Source organism: Agelaius tricolor, unplaced genomic scaffold (genome assembly GCF_023055355.1).
Source record: "Agelaius tricolor isolate 1412-34295 unplaced genomic scaffold, bAgeTri1.0.p SCAF_2, whole genome shotgun sequence".
NCBI lineage: Eukaryota > Metazoa > Chordata > Aves > Passeriformes > Icteridae > Agelaius > Agelaius tricolor.
In genome coordinates, this window is record NW_027269262.1 from 70782723 (window position 1) to 70806886 (window position 24164).

Sequence of the window (24164 nt, forward strand, 5' to 3'; positions counted from 1 at the left end):
AGATTTATAGTTCTATTTAAGTGGAATGGATTACAGTAGTTGCTCTATTAAAGAAATCAGTGTCTTTAAAGAGGCTGGTTGCTATAGTTTCACTGTGCTGTTATCTGTGAAATTGTTTTGAATTACTAAAATTTGCTTCTTGACTTCTGTACCACAAAATGTTTTGCTGTATACTGCTGCCAGTAATGATATAGGCTTCAGTCAGACACCTTCTCTTGGCCAACTTTTTAAGAAAGGTAGGAAAGGGAATTCAAATGAGAAGAAAAGAAGGGATTTAGATTTAAGCGGATATACCAAATACTAGTACAAATAGCTGATACTGAAAATTCATTCACAAACCTCTATTTTTTTTTTCCAGTCGAACTCTGTTTTCTTCCATTAAAGGCTTGGGGGTTTTCCCCTTCTCTAAAAGCAGCAGGGAATACATCTTTTCTACAGTCCTAACCAGCAAACAGCCCTTGGAGAAAGCCATCCCATAGCAGGGACTTTGGTTTTTTGCAATTCCACTTAGCAAAAAAACTTTGAGAAATACATACCAGGAGAGTTATGAGTGGTTTATAGTGCCTCAAAATAAACCTAGAGTGGTCATGAGCACTTCCTCCAGCAGCACTTTGAATCCTTTCTGGCCATCCAAACCCTCATTTACTAATTTTTCTTAGCAGATACTTGATACCCTCTCCAGTAGAAACCATCCTTCTACCCAGCCTGACTTTTGAAAGTGCCACAGATGGATCATTCTCAGAAAAACTGGGTATTGTATGTCAGATTTGGTTCCTTTCTGGGCTAATAGAAAGGTTTTCCTCAGAGTAAAATTTAGGGAGTAAATCATACAATCTTTTTTCTTAACAGGAAACAGAAATTACTGGAAGTTTTCTTTATATTACATATACACAAACCTAATCTCACTCACATCCAAATACATTCAACAGTATTTTAAAATAGACATTATATAAAAGTAATTTATGAAATTGTATGAGGTAATGAATAGATATGAAGTAAAAATAGGGTTCTCAAGGTGTCTAATAAGATAATAATAATTTTTAAAATATCCTCAGCAAAGAGAATATGCAGCCAGATGCTGGGGGAAGAATCAAATACAGAAGGAAATAAAGTAATTATCCTAGTCCAAATAATATGTGCATAATGACATAATAATACTATTATTAGAATGAAAACCAGAACAAAATCAGCACACAACCCCAGCTATGTGGCAGCCCACAGCCTACAGCAAGAGCAGAGTGAAGGTGGCAGCCAGGCTACTGCCTTTGGCTTAACAGGACCAAACAATCAGCAAGAGCAGGATGAAGGGCAAAGCTCCCATAGGAACATTGCTTCCTGCACTATCCCAAAATCCAGGAAAACTCTTGAGGAAACCAAGAGCTGCAGACAGGTCTTAGTGTAAATATCTTTTCAGACACTTCAGTTTTCCAGTGAAAAAAGGAAAAGGAAAGATGCATACACTTTAGAGGAATACTCAAAGATAAAACAGAAAGTCCTTTAAAAAAAACCACAAGAGAAACATAAGACATTAGAAAAGATATTACAGTGAGATAGCTATATAGATTTGTAATTTAAAGCCAATGGTGGAGTATGAGAGCCCTAGCTACTAAATAGTATTCTTAAAAATATACTATGTTAGCCAGCTGAGGAGAGTCAGACTGACAGAGACCTGTCATGTCAAAGGTATTCTAAAGTTTGCTGATGATACTAGATTAGGAGAAGCTCCTGACTCCCTTGAATGCAGAAAGGCTCAGCAGAGACTTTGACAAATTAGAGGTCTGGGAAATCACCAACCATATGAAGTTTAACAAAGACAAGTGCTGGATTCTGCACCTGGGATGGGGATTGTGCATACAGAACACGAAACAAGTCTGGAAATCGGCACCACAAAAAGGGACCTGGGGGTCACTGGCAAGCTGACCGTGAGCCAGCAGTGCCCTGGCAGCCAGGAGGGCCACGGGTGTCCTGAGGGGCATCAGGCACAGCATCACCAGGCAGCCAGGAGGGGATTGTCCTGCTCTGCTCTGCACTGGGGCGGCCTCGCCTTGAGTCCTGGGGGTAAATTTGGGCACCACAATACAAGAAAGATATAAAGGTATTAAAGGGCACCCAAATGGCAATGAATAGTGAAGGGCCTTGAGGAGAAGCCATATGAGAAGCAGATCAGGTTACTTGGTGTGTTCGCTCCGGAGGAGACTGAGGGGAGACCAGTCTTTACAGCAGTATTAGAAATCACAATTTTTAATTTCATTGCTCTGCCATAAACATATGTATCAGAGAATCAGATTTACACAAGTCATTTGGCAGACCTTGCAGGTTTCTTTATTTCTTTATTTCAAAGTCAAAGCAAAATTAATATTATTGCTTTCCAGCTCAGTTTTTTGTTAATGATCCCTAACGAAGAAAAGGCATCCAAATTAGTGAAAATTCACATTGCCAAGTGTGTAGTACAGCTGTGGGCTGTGATGTCCTAGAGAAAGGATTTTAACAATTTTTCAGATGTTGTAAAAGATATATTCTAATATATGTCTCCTGTGAGACTGGACAACCCACTGAAGACTTTGTTTACTGCTTTTTACAAGCAGGAGATGAATTTTAATGCCATTCATAATAGACCTGCTAACTCAATCAGAGATGCTCTTATTTCATTAATTTACTGAAGAAATTTAACAAAACCAGCGTTATGGGGACAGCTGTGATGTAGGAAATAACATTTCCATGGGAATAGCGCTTCCGGCCAATACTCGTACTCATCTGCCAATTCACATCCAAGAGAGACACTGTAGGTTCAAAATTATAATGACTTAGTCTCTGGAGATCCAAAATTATTCAAATGGTCAAAAATTATTCTATTAACTTATTGGTGGTATAAATCTCTAATAGCTACTGGACTGACTTAATTGTTAGGTTCGTTTCATTGAAATTATTACAAGAAAGTTGGGAGGAAAAACAGAGCAGTCTTTATAATCTATTTTTTTATGTATATTGCCATTCAAATAAAATTAGTGGCCACATCTCAAAATAGAAGTAGAAATATTTTGATATGAAATTTCTTTTTTCAAAACTCTCTTTCATTACAAATCAGGAATACCTCACCTGCTACAGTACATAGGTTGACTTGAGCTGTATTTCCCCCTTTCTGGTAGATGTAAAGCTGTCCACACTGCTTTATTATTATAAATTGATGGAAGTATTCCATGACATCTCTAGCAATTTTTTTTCAAATAGGAATAAATGGCAGAGGCAGGGGTCAGGGCATTAGATTATTTACAAATCATAGCCACAGCAAATGAATGATGCAGAAAAAACACTGTAACAACTAGCTGTTTCCAAATGCTAGCAGTTGAATTATACACGGAGCTTCAGAGATTTTTGATATAATTTCTCACCTTCAGAGATTTTTGATATAATTTCTCACCTCTGATAAAATAATTGGATATTTTCAAACATAAAAATACAGTTGATATCTTCTGTTAATTTAAATAGCAATTATAATGAAGATTACAGTAATATTCATCTAGTGTCAATAAATTTTCAAGTTTTCCTCTACAAAGTTACAAAAGAGCTTTATTACCCTGCTAACAGTAATGAATCTTTGATGAAATCCCTTTTTTGGATATAGTGAACTAAACCAGTGATTTACTCTGCATGGATGCAAAAAAAGTCTAGCAAGAAAATTAGTTGAGGTCTAGAAGTCTTGCATTAGTCAGCTGTCTCATATTCACTGGTAATGAAAGAAGTCCATATGAGCTCTGAAGGCTTGGAAATAAAGTACATTGCAGTCAAAGACCAAGTGAACTTTGAATAACATCCAAATTCTTTGAGCTTAGAAACCATCTTCTTTAACCCAGCCTGGCAAAGAGGCAGTTTGTAAAAGCTGGGTACCAACTAGCTTGCTAAATTAAAACTGATCATGAGCAACCTGATTTAATCGAGACTGTTCTCTTGCAGAAATGTGCCTTGCATGAACTTCATCTGAAAGTTAAATGTTGTGTGCCTGTTCCAGCCTGCTGTTTAATTAGTCTTCCAACAGGGAGGGAGGAGAGGGCCCAGTTTTCTGTATTTACACTGCTATGTCACAATCTATGCTGCAAACTGGCTTAGTGCTGCTCAGTGCTGTTTCTTGAAGGGCTGAATAGAGCTCTATGAAATGGCAGGCAAGCAGTGAATAGCTAAACCAGACATTAAATCCAGTATGTGTCCCAGACCTCAAATCACCAGAGAAATAATGTAAAATTAAGTCAGGAAAGTGAAAAAAAATTCAGACTTGAAGGCTGAAGTGCTCAAAAATATACAGAGGTAAGACACATAATGTTTTGCCTGAGGGTAAGAAGTACTATAATTTATCATCTTGCTAAACTGAAATTGCTGTGAGGGAGATTTAAGTATTTAGAAAACTCACTGACAGTTAGAAAACTTTGTAAGATAGACATAGGGGAACTAGACAGGATGAACTACTGAGATTACATTAAGAGAAAAATCACATAATACACAGGGAAGATCCAAATGTCTTGGAAAAGGGCTTTATTTAAATAAATTTCTGTCAGCAATATGGATCTCACTATAGCTGCATCTATACTTCACTCATGAAAGACAGTATTTCTATGATTAGTACTGCACAAAGGGAATATGCTCAGGCTCATTTTAATGTTTATGTGCATGTATGTGGCAGTGGCTGTCTAAAGACTACAACAACTCTAACATTTCCTTCATCCTTGTGAATGCAGGTTGCTTGAGGACTCTGAAAAATCAGGGTCAGAATAGGCACTGCTAACATCTCCAAAACTCATAGCATGTCTCTGAATTGATCTTCTGGGACTGAGAACTAAATGGACACGAGCAAGAAATCTGAAGCCGTAATTACTTCAACCAAAGACACATTATCTGGGACACCATGATCTTGCCTGTCTGACTTCTGTCACTTTGACAAAATGACTTTGAGTCACTTTTGGTCTCTGGGGGAAATTATAAAAGCATACAGAAAACTTAAGACCATCATAAAAAAGAAAATGTGAGGAAAGGTGTCTCACATCTTTCTGAGCATGAGCCTGAAACCTTTGTTTTTCTGAGCTGGAGAAGGCAGGTCTGTGACCAAATGTCCCTGCTGAGACAGTGTGTACATGGCACACCATGCAAGTTTGAAGCAGCTTTCCTCTTTTTTACCTTGGGCCTCCATAGGAGTCATGTTTATGCCATGGCTGCTATCTGGGAAGTGCTGGGCTCTCAGTGGTATTTGTCAGGAAGTTTGATTTCCTCCTAGGGGCTACCTGATGACACATCTCCCAGCTTGTTTAGCTGGCACCTTATGGGCCTTAGGAGAAGTATGAACATGCAGTGAAATTACTGAAAATGTTAATATGTTTGGTCAAAACCCATTAAAAACAGACATATGGGCAATGCCCAACCACTGGAACATTATCTTTCCACAGCTATTAAGCACACAGTAGTAAGAGCAGCACTGGGCCCCTTATCCTTAGTTAAATATAGTTCTTGCTAGATAGGCCTGACAATGTGTTTCAAAGGCAATAGCACAAATCCAGCAACTGCATTTTAGGAATACTTCTAAGAAGTAACATGAAGGAATTTATATTTGCTTATTGGAAGGCTAAATGATAAGCTTATTAAGTATTTTTAATGAAGTACATTTTTAGGAATATGTATTAATTTTACAGAATCTTGTCACTCTTCTTTTAAAATAATACTCAGGTAAAAAGAGTGAAAAGATGGAATCACTAAGACAGAGCCATATCTGTGCAATCATAATGTCCAAGAAAGAAAAGCCTTATAATCTTCAATATTCAATCCCTTGTTTTGATAAGTTTCTACAACACTTCTAGTTTTTCTGTTGCTATTCTTGTCTGTTGTGCTCAGTCCTGTACAAATAAAAAAGTCTGTCTATTGAAAATCTTATTATTCAATCTAGCTTTAAATATTTTTAGAAAATTAATCTTTTTATAACACACTTTAAAGTGCAAAAACTAATTTCAACATTTATATTTGCTACAAACCCTCATTTTAACTTTTTCCTTCATCTCTGCTTCCTTGAGTGTCTACAGGGCTTTCTCCCTTCATTTCTTGTGGTTTTGTTTTGTATAAACTACTGATGTACAGTTTTAAAATAAACTTTAGCAACAGGAGTGCATCATGGCTCAGGAGTGCTTTATGAACCACAGGTCAGAGCTGGCTCAACAGAGGTAAAACTGCAGGCTTCATTTCATGGAGAGGGAAGCAGTCTCAAAGTAATTGCACTGCAGTCCAAGTAAGAATGTCTGAGTTCCCTGCTGAATGCCTGATATCAAAGCTGCAGACTGTTTCAAATAACTTATTTTTATTGTTCACCTGTTAATAATGTGCACTTCCAAATTCATTAATTTATTATATCCCAGCATATCAAAATGAATTTACTAACTGTAAAGAAGCCTATATATCTTTTGTATTTACTCCAAAGTAACAGGAAAAAATAAGAATCCAAGGGTTCTATAGACAGTGACAAATAACTTAGAAACAGGTGACTTTACTAGATTTCTTAAATTATTTTTATTCTATTCTCAGTACAGATTTCATAAAAAATATATTTGTTCATATAATTTGGATTGGAACCATTGATCTTCTGCATATTTTTCCATAATATTTTTCCAGAAGCTATAGATAATTTACTTCTAAATTTCATCTATGAAAATGTAAAAAAATAAATGGCCAAATTATTGTCCATGTGTGTTGGTACAGACCCAGCAGCTCTCTGAATTTATAGCTTTTGAATATATTTGCCTTTGTGTAGAAAATTACAGGTAAAAATCTTACATTGAAAAGTAGTGACCTTGAATGTAAGCTTCAAATGGTCAAGAGTTTTTCATAAATTCCTAACAGATTCCACCCAGATCAATAATACAAGGAAAATTTTACTGAAAAAACCCTTTCTTTTTTTGAGTCCTTTTTTTTTAAAGACACAGACTGGCAAAATGCAAGCAGCTCTGCTTATCTAGTCATAAGAGCACAAAAGAGTAATGTTAGAGAGACAGAAAGTTGCTGCTTCTTTTTCAAGGACCCAGTGCCTCACACCTGCCCCAATTGTCTGGATAATGCAACATTTTGCAGCTGAAAAGAGCAACATTGTACTGCAAACTGCCATTCTCATCCCAGGAATGGCAAGACCACTTGGTTGTCATGTTAAAAAGTTGAAAAAGACCAACATCTTCTGTTGAGAGCTGTAGGAAACCGCATGCTGGCAATCTTTCCCTGAAAACCTACGTGAACATGGATATACTGAACCCAGGTTCTCTCTCCTTCCACGGCAGAAATGACACTGGGTGAAATCTATCTATCTATCTATCTATCTATCTATCTATCTATCTATCTATCTATCTATCTATCTACCTCTGTTGGAAGCACAGACTACCTTTACTGCAATTCTGCTACAAGACTGATCATGCAGTGGGGAAAGAGTCTCATGCTACATTTTTCTCTTCCAAACATTTGACCTGTTTGGCTACAAAGGTTAGACACAATTAACTTCTTTCATCGAATAGTCTAGTTGAAGCAATCATTAAAATACTTTTGAAATAGCTTTAAAAACCAAACAGCACATATAATTGAAAATGGATTCTTAGTGTCTGTTATCTTTTGTACAGTTTTTTATATTTTTACCAGAATAAAGACTTTCAAAACCATTACTGGCTTCCATCCCTGTGAAGGAGCTTGCAAAGACTGCATTGACATGCTTTTTCTTCCAGAAAAAGTACTGCATTTAACTGTTAATAGCTGCAGTCACAGTGGAAGGGTCATAAAACCTGAAATACTAAAATTACAATGTAATGAAAAACTAAGGAACAAATAGTCATCAGGAATCAGTTTTAAAACCTACAAATTAAATTCTTTAATGTCTTTTTTTTACTGAATGAACTAGAACTAGAGAGTAAATTAGAAATGAATCTTTATACCTAACAATGGAAGGTGCACAAAAAGCATTAAGAACCTTTGGAAAGAAATAAGGATTCAGCTAAATAAATACACTACTTAAAGCCATACATTGCACTCTGTTTCTTGAATTTTTAAGTGCTCTGCAAAATTACATCCCAGCTGAATTTTTCCACAACAAATTTTCCTTTCTTGGTTGTGTCATCTTCTTACTTAATCAGCTCTATTTCTTCTACTATCTTTTAGAATTCACTTTCTTTTTTCAAACAGGATATCACTGATTCCTTCCAAATAAATAGCAATATTTTGTGACTTGCACATGCTTTTTATTTCCAATCTCTGCCCTCTCTGTCCACCCACATAGACAATTTCTTTGTCCACTCTCTCACCATTTCAAATGACAGGTACTGCATTACTTTTCTCTAGCCCTGGCAATTTACCCAATAACCCCTTCAAGGACACTAGAGAAAAGGTAAGTTTCATAGCCTTTCTATTTGGTTGTCTCATCTTCCTCCACATATCAGTAAAAAGTTACACTCTCTTTTACACAGTTGTCCATAATTCATCCTTCTTCCTAGTATCTTGGCACTTGTTCCTTATCACATTTATCATCTTTCATTCAAGACTGAAAGATCAACTCCTGATCATCAAGCTTGCCCCTCATGCACTTGATATATTTTTAGCAAGGACCTCATGTTTTGTCCTCATTGTCTTGAATGCTTGAAAATAGCTCTCCAGAAACATTCACAAAGATACTTATTTTCTCTCCTCAAATCTCCCTTTAGTATTTGTTCTCTGTTGTCAAGATGTCTCCAGCACTGTGTTGTACCTATCTCCTGTGGAACTTCTCTTTGTTCTGTGCTTCCCTCTCTGGACTCATATGTTATTTCATAATTTAGACTCTGTGTGCTTGGAACAGAAGTTGTATTTTTCTACTGTATTTCAACAGTGAAATCCTGCTCTGTCACTACATTTGCTCTGTACTCTCATGGTAAAACAAAACTATTGTGACCATCAGAATTAATGCTTGGGACTGACATTTTAAAAAATATTAAGGGATAAAATTTAGGGCAGTCTAAAACAGATTCACTTTAATAAAAAGTATTAATGATCAAAGATTATAGATAAGGAGCATTTATTTTTTACCCTAAGATTATCAAGGAGATGGAGTAAGAAAAAAAGTTAGTGAACTCCACATAATAAATACCCAACAGCAAAGCTGGAGCCACTCTTTGTTTGTTAACGTGCACTGCAAAGAACACAATTATGATTTCCCTACATATCAAGCATATGCCAAAGTTTAGTTTTACAAAGTTTAATTAAGGCTAAATCTGATGCTGCAACTACTTCTGGCAAAAAAATTAACTGATTTAATGTACACCAGTGCTCCAAAAGCTAATGCCTTTTATTGTGCCAAGGTACTCTGTGAAATAGGCATGGGATGAATTAGTGATCAATGTCTGTGTTTACAGCCATTTCAACCCACCCATGATCTCAGCAGATTGAAGACCTCAGTGGGACTATTACCATTACTGCTGAAGTATATAAACACAGAAACATCAAGAGGGATGATGTATCCTTAACAAGGTGATTTTTTGATGTTGGAGTGATTGTGAGCAGCCCCTGCATTCCATAGTGCCCAGAGGAAAGGTGGCTGCTGTCCAACTACAGATGCACCTCTGAAGTAAAAAATATCTTGAAAATTCCCATCTGCAATATATCTTTCCTTGATGCCTAAGATCTCAAGAACTACATGATAATTTGCTACTATTCTATCAAGGGAGAATTGGCTGCCTTTTCTGCTGGGTGTCTCAAATACCTATTGATATTTTTAATTGATATGTTTGGTTACTTTTAATATTTGTGGTGTGTCTGAAAACATTCTTTTTTGGAAGCTGAAGTCATTACCCTATCTTATAAATTTCCAAGTGTCTGTTATTTTAAAAATTGCCAGAGAAATGAGCAGAAGGCACGGAATTTTCAAAAACTGATCCTGCCTTTGGGTTTGTCCACTGAACACACAAGTCATAATATTTCAATATGTTAATGAGACACAGCTACATGTGTATATAAATGTGTATACATATCTATAGCTGCCCCTATCCAGGAATCAATCTGGCTTTTCTGTTTCATTCTTACCCTAGAAAAATGCTCAGACAATGCTAAAAAATGAGCACTGACTCTACCATAGTAAAGGAGGTGAATACAAACTTTTCTGTTCATTCCCAGCTTGCATACTAAAATGGTCAAAATGTGCAAAGTGGGGAAATAATATTAGAGACTGATTTCCTTGAAGGGAGCCAAACTCTAACACAAACAAAAGTCACTACGCAACAGTCACTTAATAACATCTTGTTTCTTTATAGGGATTCCTGACTTGTGTCACTTCTTCCTGAAGGCAGAGAGCAGCTAGCAAGCAGAAGAACAAGCTGGCTCAGGAAACAAGGAGGTGCTCCTCAAAAAAGGATGTTACTTTCTATGGGGAACATCATATTGGCTAAAGACCAGCTTGAGTGATCTAGAAACCTGGAACAGAGTCATGCTGTTGAAAGGCCAGACTTTCAGATCCATTAGACTGGGAAATTAGTGGGAAATGAAAAAGGTCTTCAAGTAATCCTTTCACACAGTACCATACTACAGGCCCTAGAACACATATGCCAAGGCACTCTTAAAGACAGCTGGTTCTAAACAACTGTTTTTGCTAAAATCTAAAATGCATGAATGTGAGTAAAAGGAATGATGGCACAATATATAAAGGCAGTAGTATGGATATGCCAGTTCCTATCACCCAAGACTCTACACTAGTCATCTTGATTCTCTCTTTGAATCCCCTTTGTTTTAAGTATGTTATGTATGTGAATATCTACAAGCAAGCACATGTATAAGTTTGTAGCAAGGAAAGAAAATGGATTTCCATGGATTGCTCTACACTTACCCTAACGTATATGAGCACAATATAACAGGCATAAGTTATTTAGAGGTAGTCCAGAATTGTCAGGCTAAAAGAAAATGTATTTTTTTCTGAGATTTTCTGCCATTCTTGTGTGACAGAGAATGGGTTCAAGAATATTCATCAAACCGGAAACTCATTTTTTCTAATGAAGAAAAGAGGAATGTTGTATTTCTCTCAATGGGACATATATGGATTTTGCAATACAAAAAGTCAGACAGTTACATTGTTTTAAGGATTTGTGGCAAAATGTATAATTCTAGAATATTATCTAATAAAACCAGAGCCAGTTGGGCTGCAATGTTTCTGGATACAACACAGCAGCTGAAGTGCATGACCCTTCCACAATACTGCAAACCTTGACAATTATTCACATGGAACAAAAAAAGAAAAAGGAAGAATCCGCTTTATCCACATAGATTGCCAATCAGTATGCACCACAAAGAGGACTGAAAAAAAAATCCAGATTTTCTTCTTTAGTATGGCCATAAATGTAAGTAAAGATAATTTTGATATTGCTGAGTTTTCACTCAACAAAAAATTTTTCCATTAAATAATAATTCAAGTAGGAAATCTAATAAAGAAGCTTAAAATTTCTACTGTTTATTACAGTCAAACCCAAACTTTAGTCTAAACTAATTTAAAAAATAATATGCTGCAGTTGTATGCATATTAATGACTCAAGTTGATGTGCTGCCTCATTTGCTATGCAGAACAAGTTCATTGAAGCTGAGAATGAAACTTGATTAAATATGAAAGCATGATGACTGAAAGCAAAAACAAACAAACAAAAAAAAAGAGCTGCAGAGAGCACAGGCAATAAGCAAGCAAAGGGAATAAAAAGGGAAGACAAGTAGGGTGCTGGAACAGGAAAAAGAATAGATCTACATAAACAGAAATATATTTTACCTGTCATCCTCTTTCCCTTCCTCAGCTTGGTCTTCTTGAGCTTTTTCATCATGTCCTGATTCTTTGATCTCCTCCTTATCACAGTTCTCTGTCACCTCTTGCCCTTCCCCTTTTTCATTAATTTCTTGCTCTTTAGCTTTTTCCTCCTCCTCCTCTTTTTCTTCCTCCTCAGGAAATACTTCATCTTGTTCATCCCCTTCCAGCCCTCCCTCTTTTTTCCCCTCTATATCCCTTGTTCTTCTGAAGTCAATAAAATTGAAAAAGGCATGCAAAAAGTAAAAAGAAAAGAATAAATTAAAGTTAGGAGAAGAGCATGCATGAAGAAAGGAAATGCAAAAGAAATTAAATAAAAACTAAAGGATAGAAGCAGACATAATGTAAGTCATGCTTGCTAGGAGCCCAGCCTACACTGGAGAGCTTTGGAGCATTTTCTTAGTAAGTCCCTATTCAAATAAAACTTGCATGGCAATACCTCACATTTAGAAAGAAATGTGTGACAGAAACAATGTGGTCCTAACAATGCTCATATGAGCAGATGCTTAAATTTGCAAATACTTTCTTTTAAGAGGACAATTTTCTGAGAATTACTATAGGTGATGGAGGTGGGTTACACCTAGAAAAGTTAACTTTCATTTGTGCACCAAATGAAACCCAAAGCTCCTCTGAGTGCACACAGGGTGCAGGCAAAGAAAATGCTGTGCTTTGGTCACAGATACACAATGTACATCTTGTCGAAGAGCAGCTCAATGATTGTACACCTACAGTTAAGTTGGACTAGTGTAAGAATTAAATAAATTGAATTGGTCTCTCTAAGTATTAAATAATACATCTATAAAAGTTCAGCGTTCTATTTAAAAGAAAAATAAGATGCCTCTGCTGGCACAAAATTTTTAAGTTAAACTGTCTTTTCAGTCATATTAAGTATATTTTACAAAATGGTTTTCAGAAAGCGTGTCTAATGCTTCCTGACAGCATATGTTTGTTATTTCCTTGTATGTTAGATAATCCAAGACAACAAAACTTGGCTAAAAACAAATTCCATGAAGACTTCAAGAAGCATTAGATAAAAAAGACATTTGAGCCAGTATTTTGCAAAATCCCTGCAGATATCATTCTAGGCGAAATGCTAATGTCAAACACAAATAGTGATAAGTGTTCCATTACTAAAATTACACAGCTACGGCTGCCACTGTAGCTCATGAGGCTCACCTTATTTTCTTGCTGCCCCTGGGGCGCTCTGACTGCACAGACATGTAGCTGGTGCTGCTGAAGCGGGACGCGCTGCTGGTGCGGGACACGGCCGAGACGTCACTGACATCGCTGTCCGAGGACTTGTTGGAAACGTTGTCCGAGCCTCGGTGAGGATCCCGCCCCGACCGATACTGCAGGAGCAAAGGGACAGAGATATGGTGTTGTTGTGACAGGCTACCACAGAGCAGCTGTGGACCTGGTCCCTCCTGCTATCCAAACTGCCTTTGTCACCACACTGCCTGAACTTTTAAATGAAGATTTTCCCTGATACAGAACAGAAGTTATGTCTTGGTATCTATTAATTTTAGTCTGCTTTGCTACCCCGGTCCTCAGTTTCAATTTGTACAAAATTTCCAGCATGTCCAAAAGTTTCACAAAGCTTAGAAAAGACATCTAAACCCTCAAAGAATATTCGTACCACAACTGTTTCACCAGTGCAGAAAGGAAAGCAGAGAGATTAGTGACTTGCCTATGATTACTGAGCTCATGAAAGATTAAACAGGAGACAGAATGTGCTGCATGCTATCTATAAAGTACAAGTCTCTTTTGGGGCCTAGCCTGTTTACAAGAACTTCTAACTAACAAATGTTATTTTTTTTTCTTTTCGAAGTAAATAGATAAAGTTATCATATAAAAAGACAAAGTGATGTTGCAGCTGTGCAAACAAACCCACATCTTGCTGAACTGCTGGACTGAGAAGTCTGAAAGGATGGGACTGTACTAGAGGTGATTTGTAGAGAAGAAAACGTATATTTGCCTCAGAAACTAAAAGATTGCAAAGGCATTTGAGCTTGTTAACAGTAATATCAAACATAGAACTGGCAGGTGACTGGTGATCAGCAGTCAGCCCATACAACATAGACAGTATCCTGCAGCAGTCTTCAGGTTAGATCTGAACAAAATATGATCGATATTTGTTTTTGTTACACATTACACTAAATTAATGTTAAGTCTGTGCCACTCTGCATGGCACTATATGTAAATATAGTAAATACCAGAATTATATTTTTCCTTCTCTTTATATACACACATGTCTGTGTATACAGAAATCTGATGGGCTGCTACTGGTAAACTTTTCAGGAAAATAGTACTTCAAGATGAATTGTCAATGATCACCAGGTGATTCTTTGGAAATAAGACAGTACAGAGCAGTACAGATGAAGAACAGCACAGACAGGACTGAAAGAAAACAATAGGAAAAAATAATCTACCCAACACACCAGTGGCTTGTTAAACTCTTGGGAATAGCGACATAGTACTCAGCCACATGTAGAAAAGAAATCATAATGTAAAATGGCAGACCTGTGAGGTACTGCAGAAGAGAAGGGTGTCCAGGTTTAGCTCTTAAATTGGTCCCTTTTTTATAGATTTAGAAGAACTGTCTTTTGTGAACTAGACAGATAATTTGTTTCTGTTCTCTTGCAAGGAATGTTACACTGGGAAATATTGTGAAAGACTGTGCAATATCTAAATAGGATTTCAGATATATCTGAATAGGATTTCAAAATATCATTTCAGTGCCTTTCTCAGAAATTATTTTTACATGTAGAAATAGTAAGCTATTTTACTCATTTTAAGACAGGGAAATGAACAAGACAAAAATGCTCATGCAAGTTAGACTGTACATCTGCTGCAGAGAGTGACCAATCATAGCCATAACTCCACACTTACAAAAATGGTTGCACATTCTATGCCAGTCTTTATCATTTTTCCTGATCTGTACTAATTTACCATACTTGTGTTCATCAACAACCACTCAAGTCCCTCACAGCCTTTAAGTGTAAAAGTGAACTTAGCCACCCATAAACTCAGAGTACCTCTGTGATTATAATATTCAAAAGTTTTAATATTTACTAACTGGTTTTATTGATGCCATTAATGTTGTTGCTTGATGAAGAAGACAGTGCATATTATTACTTATATATTCTATTGGGAATTTAAAAGCAATGATTAAACATCTGTCCTGATCATCGGAGATAATGGAACATTATACCAGAATAAAAGGAGTATCCTTTTAAAGGAGCAACTACTTAGCCCTTTAGAGAAATAAAAAACAATTATGCCTAGAGATATGGTCATGTATTGAGTCCTATCCCCCCACCTAACCTTCCCTAGGATGATTCTTCATTTAGACAAAGTTATGAATGTGGTTTCTGCTGATTTAGCCTAAAGCTACCAAGCACAGCCGGGTGTACTGTGCAAGCATCACACACCATGGAAAAGGCAATGCAGAGCTGCCCCCAGGCCTCAGGCAGGCAGATGTCACTGCTGTGCCAAGCCCTGTGCTGCCATGGCCACAGTGCCACTGGCTCCCAGCAAGGCAAGGCACAGCCAGGACATGGATGCCTGTGTGAGCAGGGCTCCTGCTGCCCGCGGCGCTGGGCACGCCGCTGGCTCTGCTTTGGAGAACACAGCACCACGTGAAAGCCATTGATGGAATTATTAATCCTATGGCAGTCAGCAGATATAGACAATCAGGTGTGGTGACTCATAGAATAACAGGACTCAACCTGCAGATCCTACACTGAGCTTGCCCTGCAGTCCATGGAAATGAGTCCTTCTAAATTAAACATGAAGTCACAAACAGAATCAGCATTGCACAAAGTTGTTCTAGAGTCATTCTGCAATACACAAAGTGTCAAAAATATGTGGTTTTGATTTTCTGTTTCATTTCTACACCTAGAGAATGTCAGTTTTTAAACTACTACATAGCAATGTGGTGTATATAACAAATCAGACATTTCCATAAATAAAAACAACCCTTATTGTGTTGGTTTGGGGTTTTTTTTTAGCCATGCAATGGTAATAATCTAGTGATATAGAATGAAGACTGAGAATTGTTTTGGAAAGAATAGCAACCTAAAAGTAAATAATTTTACAAATATAATGTGGAAAAGGTCATCAAATCACTACCTTGTCTGTTTTTTCTCAGTTGTACATAAAGATATTTCCTATTAAATGCTTTTTGTTGAGACAGATGTCACTGAAATATTATTTGACTGTTACAGCTTCAGGATGTTTTAAGATTAAAAATGGGAAAGCTAATTGTTCCTGTCATTAAATTGGAATGTCTCAATATACAATATTTTCTAAAGGTTTTGTTTATACCTTGTCTGAGTTACAGTCTCTTGTTCCTTGTCTGAGTTACAGCTACCGGTTCTAATATATACAAAAATGCTGCCCACCAAGGAAATGAAAATTAAATGTAAATGAAATTAAATTGTCTTTCTTGCTGGAAAAAATTCAGATACCTCATATTCACTCATAAACTGCTCCTGATTAACCTTTATTCTGCTGCTGAGGTGTACTTTTAACCTTATGTCTGACTTAATTTTGTTTAGGAAACTGATTACAGTAGGGTATTGCACATTAGTGTTTCTGTTACTCCAGCAAAGAAGACCAAAGGAACCATATTGCTTGTCTGAGAGAAGCTATGCTGCCACTTTAGTTTCGGATTTGTTTCTTAAATTGCAGTTCTATACAAGGCTTTTGAAGTGCTCCTTTGCTGACTGCCTCAAGAGTAAAATTGCACTTTCACTGTGCAAATACTGATTTTTTCAAAAGCATTTGGTCCTCATGTCATATACTTCAACTGTAAAATGCAATCATTTCTTTCAGTTTTGTACTACTGCTTTTTCATCTTTTGTGTGGTTAAAGTTGCCCCAAGGCATCACATCATATATTTCACATCCAAATTTCTTTCTTCCTCCATATTTCACTTTCCTTTTTTCCTAAATGTCACCCACTGTATGACAAGATCAACTATTGGATTGAAAAAGTAATTTTTAACCAAGTGCTAGCCCCCCATTATATCTGAGAAACAGATACCATTTTCCATCCCTCTCCACTGCTGTTCCTGTGTCTTGTGCTGCAGGATCTGCACAATCTGACTGCACATTGATAGGGAACTGCAGTCCCCATGGCTGGATCAGCATGGCCACTGATTTTGATCATCCAGCAATTACCCTGTGTGGTCCAGCATCCCTCAGCAGAAAACATGAGTGCAAGCACACTAATGAGCATCACGCCTCCTCTGGGTTGAACAATCAGATGATCAGGGTGTGGTGAAATGTACCTGCACACTATGAAGATTAGCTAAAAGGTTTCTTTCAGATTCTTTTTTTTTGTTTTTTAAATGCCAGCCATGACAGTAGGAAAATTATCTCCTGACTTTCTCCAGGCTGGAAATAGTGTTGGAATATGGCTAAATTTTCATTTCCACCCCAATAAAGACTCATATAATAAAGGTAATATTCTGGACTTTATAAGCCAGTGAGCAGTCAACCCAACCTCTTCAAGCTGCTTCAAAAATGGGAAGTCTGCTGAAAGCAGAGGGATTGATTAAAAGCTGCTTTTGAAATTTTAATAGTAAGATGGCTTTTTCCTATTTTGCAGTATTGAAGAATGAAAAAAATTTCATTATTACAGATTCTATTAAACAAGTATTCCAAAGTTTCTAAAAGCATTTTTATCTGTGTTAGCAGAAAAATCAGCTGGAGAGCCTAACAAAATGACAGTTAGGTATTAGTACCTATGCCTTTTAACTTCAAGAAGTTACTGTCCTTTAGTGAAAAATTCATTATTTTTAAAGCTGAAAAACAAATACCTACTCTGCTTCCTAATACAACAACCTCTGCAAACATTTTGACCTCTTTGTGAACTATCAGTAAATGGCTGACAGGACACAGAGAGCTGCAACTTCTCTGACACTGATGCTCTTTTTTCTGCAAAGAAACTGGCTTGGAGCTTCTAGTTCAAAGGGAGTTTTAAAGTGTTTCATGTTGCTTTACTCTATTGTTACCAGTCTTCTATCTTGGACTATACAGTCATGCAGTTGTCCAGACAATTGACATTGTCAGTGATTTCTAAATGTCTTTCTATTTTTTTAATCTTTTTATTATCTTTTCTTTTTTTATAGTCTACTCATCAGGTTTTATTTGCTAGCATTTACATAGGGACATACAAATCTGGTCAATGTTTTCAGTGATCAAAATGTTGGGAAGATGTTTCAGACAATTGTCTATTGTGCTACTACCAGAAGATTAAAGAACCATTCTGGACTATTTCAACAGTTCTTTGGCTCACTAACAAAAGCTCTCAAGCAGCCAGAGCACAGCAATTTGAAACCTTCTATACCTCTTGGTGTGAATTCACAACCTCTAAAGGCACTGTAAATTTTAGTTATTACCACACATTATTTGAATAAATGTTACTGGATTGTTTGATTCTTTCTAAAACTTTTGTTAATGGCTGCCTAATGAAGTCTGCCATTAAAATTAAAGCCAAATACTTACTGACAATTACAGCAATAACATTAGACTTATATAAAGCAAAAAATTCAGACATTTTTACAAAATATCACATACACATGAGTATATATGTTTATCTTTAGCTTGCATACACACAAACTCAAGATGAAGGCTATGATTAATCTGCCCTTTTATGTAATTTATACATAGCCAGCTCAATAATCTGTGTTTACATTTGCCACTCCTGTCAAGATCAATCAAGATAATTGAGGTACAGCCAGTCAGGTCTGCCTTTGCCAGTTCTGCTTTAGCTATCACATGGCACACAGCAGTCCCTCAGGAGATTAATTCTTGCACTGCTCTTGCATTAGATGTTAGGTATGAGATCCACAGTTGCCTTGGGCTTCTCAATATGGAGCTGCAGCCAGTCTACCTTAGACTCATTCTTGGCTGCCGATCCTGTCTTCTGCTTTGTAGTCCTGGATCCTTCCTATCTTCCTCTTTTTTATTTCTAACTCTTGGATCATACTTTTTAACCCTATAATTTTCATCTGATGAGTCATTGGAACACTGGCATTGTTCCAACTTTTCTCCCTTCCCCCAGTTCTTGCTTTGTATTCAGCACTCTCTGATCTCCTGAGCCTGGCCCTGTGCACCTCACCTGGCATTCTTGCCTTGCACTAACATAAAGGAGGGAGCTATTGTGTTGCTACTTCTGAGCAGGACAGTGCCTGGACCAGTAAATCTAAATCTAGCTGGATGTACAGTGGTTCTCTATACATTCATCCATCACTTCCATTCCTTATGCAATGACTTTTTTCCTCAGTATTCAAAACATTCCAATCCACTTCTACCTTGAATAAAAAGAACTGGCTGTAATCCGATTTGCAAACCCACCTTCTAAACCATCCAAATTTCCAATAAATTAGACCACCAACTAAAACATCAATAAAAAGGAACATTCATATTTCTATTGAACATGTGAAAAACCTTTTTTCAAAAGTTTTCACATCCTTTCCTTTGTTGTGTGGTGTCATCTATTTATCAATTTCACTAACCAATACTCACATATGCAGCCTTACAGAGTTCCTAAAACCTGATTTCACTATGGAATTAAGAAATGCTGCAAATTGCATCCTACAGCTAAATTAGGGAAGGAAAACAACAATGAAAAAGATCAAGTCAGCAGTGGGGCTTTGCAGGAGATAAGGGAAGCTTTGGTTGTACTGACTTGAGCACAAATAGAACAAGAGGAGAGATTATTCCCCTCTATTCAGCAGTCACTAGCCTGCATCTACAATATTGTAAGCAGTTTTGAGACCCCAAGTGAAACACTGACATGGATAAACTGGATTAAGTTTATTTGGAAGGCCACCAAGCTGGCTGGGGGTGCTTGGCTGGTTCTGACTGAGCAGTGATAGCTGTGGGAGTACCTAACAGCAGATTATCAGGTCATAGAGGGAAGAAGTCAAAAAGACAGAGCAAAGAAATTTACAGCAGCTCTGAGTGGTATAAGGCCCATTTTTACCATAGGCAGAGTGAAGTAATGGATCAAGTTACCCAGAGTTTTGATCCTTGAATATTTTCAAGACCTGACCAGCTAAAGCCCTGAGGAGCCTGTATTGATGTCACACTGACCTTGCCTTGGACTCCTGCTAAAGGTTGGGCTAGACAGCTTTTGAGGTCCTTTCCAACACAAATTACTCAGGGTGATCCAGGAGTTGAAGTTGAAACTTCAAGAGCAGAAGTAATACAGAAGTCACCAATGTATCAGTGCCTAGGGACAACTGGAAATCTAGAGGGAAGTAGTCCGGAGGCAAGCCAAATCAAAAGACAAAAAATCATCAGCTTCACATATGTTGGCATATGGTGTAATTTTTTTAAAGAACTTTCTAAGTGCACAATGTTGTATAAAAAACAGGAGAGTACTAGAAAATATTCTGTCGTTACTTCAAGAGAACTTACAGACCCTGTAAATATTTGGTAAAGTAGGAGCAGTAACGCACCTCTTAAGTATTTGTGTCTTTTAGTGAGCTTGAAAATTAGCTTGTCAACAAGTTTGTCTTCCTACAAAAGAATATGTTCCTACAGTAATTTTCAAACACCAAGTAGCTTTTTCTCTCATGGGTTTTTTTTCATACAGTATGACTTTTGGAATATCAAGGCAACCTCTAATTTCAACTGCTCTAATACTTGTTCTGAAATCAAGCTGTTATTGATGCAGAATTAATTCACAAAGATTCTTTCATCTAGTCTAGGGAGCTAAATGTTATTATTTAATCTTACTTTAAGTCAGGACCAAATTTAAAAAATTTTGGAAGGAGAGAGAACTGCAAACTTTCAGCTGGAATATATAAAGTTACCACTTTATTCCAGACTGTTCAAAATCACAAAGACATTGTTTAAAATCCCATCTCTTCTTTGATAAACACAGTGGGTGAAAAACTGTTGTGTAAGATAAAGTAAAAGACAAATCAAGAGAGGAATAATTATAATCATCACCACAAAAAATTCTTAAAAGGCAATCTAAGTTGTGCTACATATTGCAATGAAAATATAGGGTTTATGATGGCCAAGCAGGTGTCTCCTAATATCTCATCAAAAGCTACCTTAAAATAATTACACATAGAGAGAGCTTCTACATCAAATCATAAACATAATTGAAGCGTGGGACATGACACCACAGCAACCCCACAGACCCCTTTGGTGGTATGCCTCATCTACTGGATAACCAGACACCATCTTTAAAAGTGAAGGCAACAGCTTTCTATTATTTATCCATGAAATTGAGGTGTTTAGGAGGAGTTTTGACAGCTGGAATAATAAAGGTGATTCTGACAGATTAATTGAGGCAAAAGAGAGGCCCGGGTACAGCACATGGCTAGGGTGAAACAGCTATAATTGACCATATAAGCTACAAGGAATAGAAAATCTTATGTGTCCTGTGGATGAACTTCATCTTGCTACAAGAGCTGATGCTTTGTATCAAGTTATAAGCAAAGCACAGAATGCATTTCTCTAACCACAAAATACCCAACATTTCTTGAAAAAAGGCCAAGATCTTGAAGAAATATGAGTCTACCTAATATGAAGGTGAACAAATAAGAGCTTCAAAGGAAGATCCTTGCAATCATACTTAAGGGTAGAAGGATATCCAACAATCACTCCTCCTTTTCCATGTGAAAGGAATTCAGAAAAGTATACAAAATGGAAAATAAAACAACGATCTTCCAATGATTTCTTTGAAACATTTACTATCCAATTTCCCTTTCATATTGCTGATCTCCACCAGAATTTTAATTGCTATTTAAAACAGGGCAAAGTCAGTCACCAAGTTTCACTTTAGAGAAATGGGTCCACAGTCTGGCTATGTGATGGTGGGTAATAAACTCTAAAGTACATCTTCTCATATTTCCCTGAATCTTTTTGACTGCCATACATTAACTATTCTGTCTTACACAGAAGGGAGAATTTTTTTTTAAAATAGACACCAGCAATCCTTTAGCATTCCACAGCACCACGTCAAGACTCCTGAAGATGCATCACCATGGACACAATTCACTGTAAAAAGTCTGGGTTGTTCAAGTCAGGGCAATTGCAAAAGACAGGTATCCAGGGCCTGCCGAATTTACTGTGCAATTACATTGGACTGTATCTCCAGTATTTAACTCCTGTTGAACTTCAGAATGTTTGTAGGACAGCCTGGTGAGCCTACACTTGCTCAATGGGTCCAGTTTGGGTGATAACTCTGTTTTTTCTGCTCTAACACTAGTACATCCTACTCACATTGGATAGAATGAATCAAAGTATGCTTCCTGTATTTGTTTCCATTCCTCAAGTGGTTCACATGCCATTTCTGCCACCACTGCACTCAAAATCTTTTGCACTTCATATACTCCTGGAATGCAGTCAACAGCTTATTTTTTAAAAATAGTAACAAGGCAGAATTCCTGCTTAAAAAAAACCAAAACACTTTTTCCTATGGTTGTTCTACCTAATTTGGGCTCCTTTGAGATGTTACTTTGCAAATGGAAGCTAGGACATCAAATCATATGCAGTTTATGGAATTCTTTTATACATTAACCTGGATTTTAAACTTTATTTCCATAATTTGATTTCAGTCCTTTGGTCTCATGAAACAAGTACAAATGAAATAAAAAGATGGCAAGGCAACCATCTTTTCTTATCACAGAATTTCTGTTTCATTACACTTTATTTCAACCCAAAAGCCTATTAACTATTTCAGCATACCTGATGGCTTAAGAACAGGAATACAAACTTTCCCCTTAATCCTACCTTCATTATGTAACATTTAATATGCCTTTCACCAAATTTGTCCTGGGACAAAGCACCTTCAAAAGAATTCATGCTGAAGAGAACAGCTGGATTGACACATGGCCATCTGGTGAGTGCTCATTCCTGTAAGCAGAAGTGCCTAAGGCCACAATTGTTCAAGAACAGGATATATTTATATCTTTATACAGCTATGATTTCACTTTCCAAGTCCTTAAATCCACAGATATCAGAGGACAGCCTGTAAAATCAAGCATGATTTGAGGGGACGTGACATAATCTTCTTTCTTAACGTTTTGTTTTCACTGATTATTAGGATACATCTTGGAAAATCCATGCACAATAAGAAAATGCAAGCTCAGCTGATAACTTTCCTGAAAATTTTATGCTGATTCATGTCAAGCTAAAGGAGGAACCAATCTGCAAGATAGATACCATCATTTCCTTATCAATCCATAAACAAGGTAAACTGCTTAGAAAACATTATTTTCCCTAAAACATATTTCCTCAGCAGCTTTACTCTTGCTTTATTGCAACTAGCGAAACAAAGGCTGCAGGGAGATCCTGAACAAGCAAACTTGCAAGATCTCCTACAGATCAGAAAAACTGAACTCTCTTTTTCTCCCAGTCATTGTCCTTGAGGGAGTAATTAGAAAACATTTACTACTTATGTCTCCCATATCTCATTTTAAATAATGTGATTTGCCTTTGCTTGCTTGTAAGGTTAATCTGAGTTCACTTTTACTGAAAACATGCAACATCTATTCATATTATTTACAATTTCATCTTCACCACAGAAACCACTTAAAGAGTAGGGCATAATATGTAACATTTGCAGAAAAAAAAATTAAAAAATATCAATTGAAACCACATGAAGAATTTATTTCATTTCAAAAGACAGGTACTTAGATTAGAGCTATTCTGAGATCAAAACTTCTGTAAATATTTTTGAAGATTTTTAATGTCTATGAATTCTTAGAATAACTTCAGATCTTGAAGTTATTTTAATTTTATAAATGTTTCCTCAGAATAGCATTAACATAATATTTCCCAAATTTATGTGACTAGAAACTAGCTTAGATGAGGGAAAGGAAATATTTTAAAATGCCTCCTAAATATCACCCAATCTGCTTCTTTACAATTCTTGAAACTCAGAGTCAGCCAGAAATTAATTTAAGTTTTTGTCCCTTACTTACAGAACTCTATGTCACAGTGTTTTGATTTTTTTTAATAGAAAATCAGATGCTAATTAAAGTTCAGATGCTAATTTATTAATTAGCTAGTAGTTTCAGATTAAACTGCAGAACTATGCAAATCACCAGAGTTATTCTTTACCTGATGGCATATGTCACTCAAGAGAGAGCAGAAAGAGAATTATGTATCCTGGTTCTCTGAAATTAATGCATCTAAGATGCTCTATATGATGCAACAAATTTAACATCCTTCAAGGATTTTACACAGTTTGAAGAAAAAAGATATATCAGAATAATTTTACTGTGATAGAACAAGCAGAAGCTCAGACAAAATTGTGTTATTTCCTGCTATTATTCACTGACTCCAGACTGTCAATGAAATCTCTGGTAAAACAATGATTTCCA

General features: G+C 36.7%; 1 protein-coding gene across 50 annotated transcripts in view; it reads right to left on the reverse strand.

The window, feature by feature from the left end:
- The window catches only part of RIMS2 (regulating synaptic membrane exocytosis 2), a 445153-nt gene that overhangs the window by 56044 nt on the left and 364945 nt on the right, over positions 1-24164 (reverse strand). For 45 of the 50 annotated variants that reach the window (XM_071421429.1, XM_071421423.1, XM_071421444.1 and 42 more), the window contains one exon: positions 12983-13155. The exons of 4 other annotated variants lie outside the window; for them this stretch is intronic. In XM_071421429.1, the coding sequence (XP_071277530.1) occupies positions 12983-13155 (173 nt within the window). Of the gene's footprint in view, positions 1-11773; positions 12014-12982; positions 13156-24164 lie in introns of all 50 variants that reach the window. One more of the 50 variants, XM_071421443.1, reaches the window with a different exon arrangement.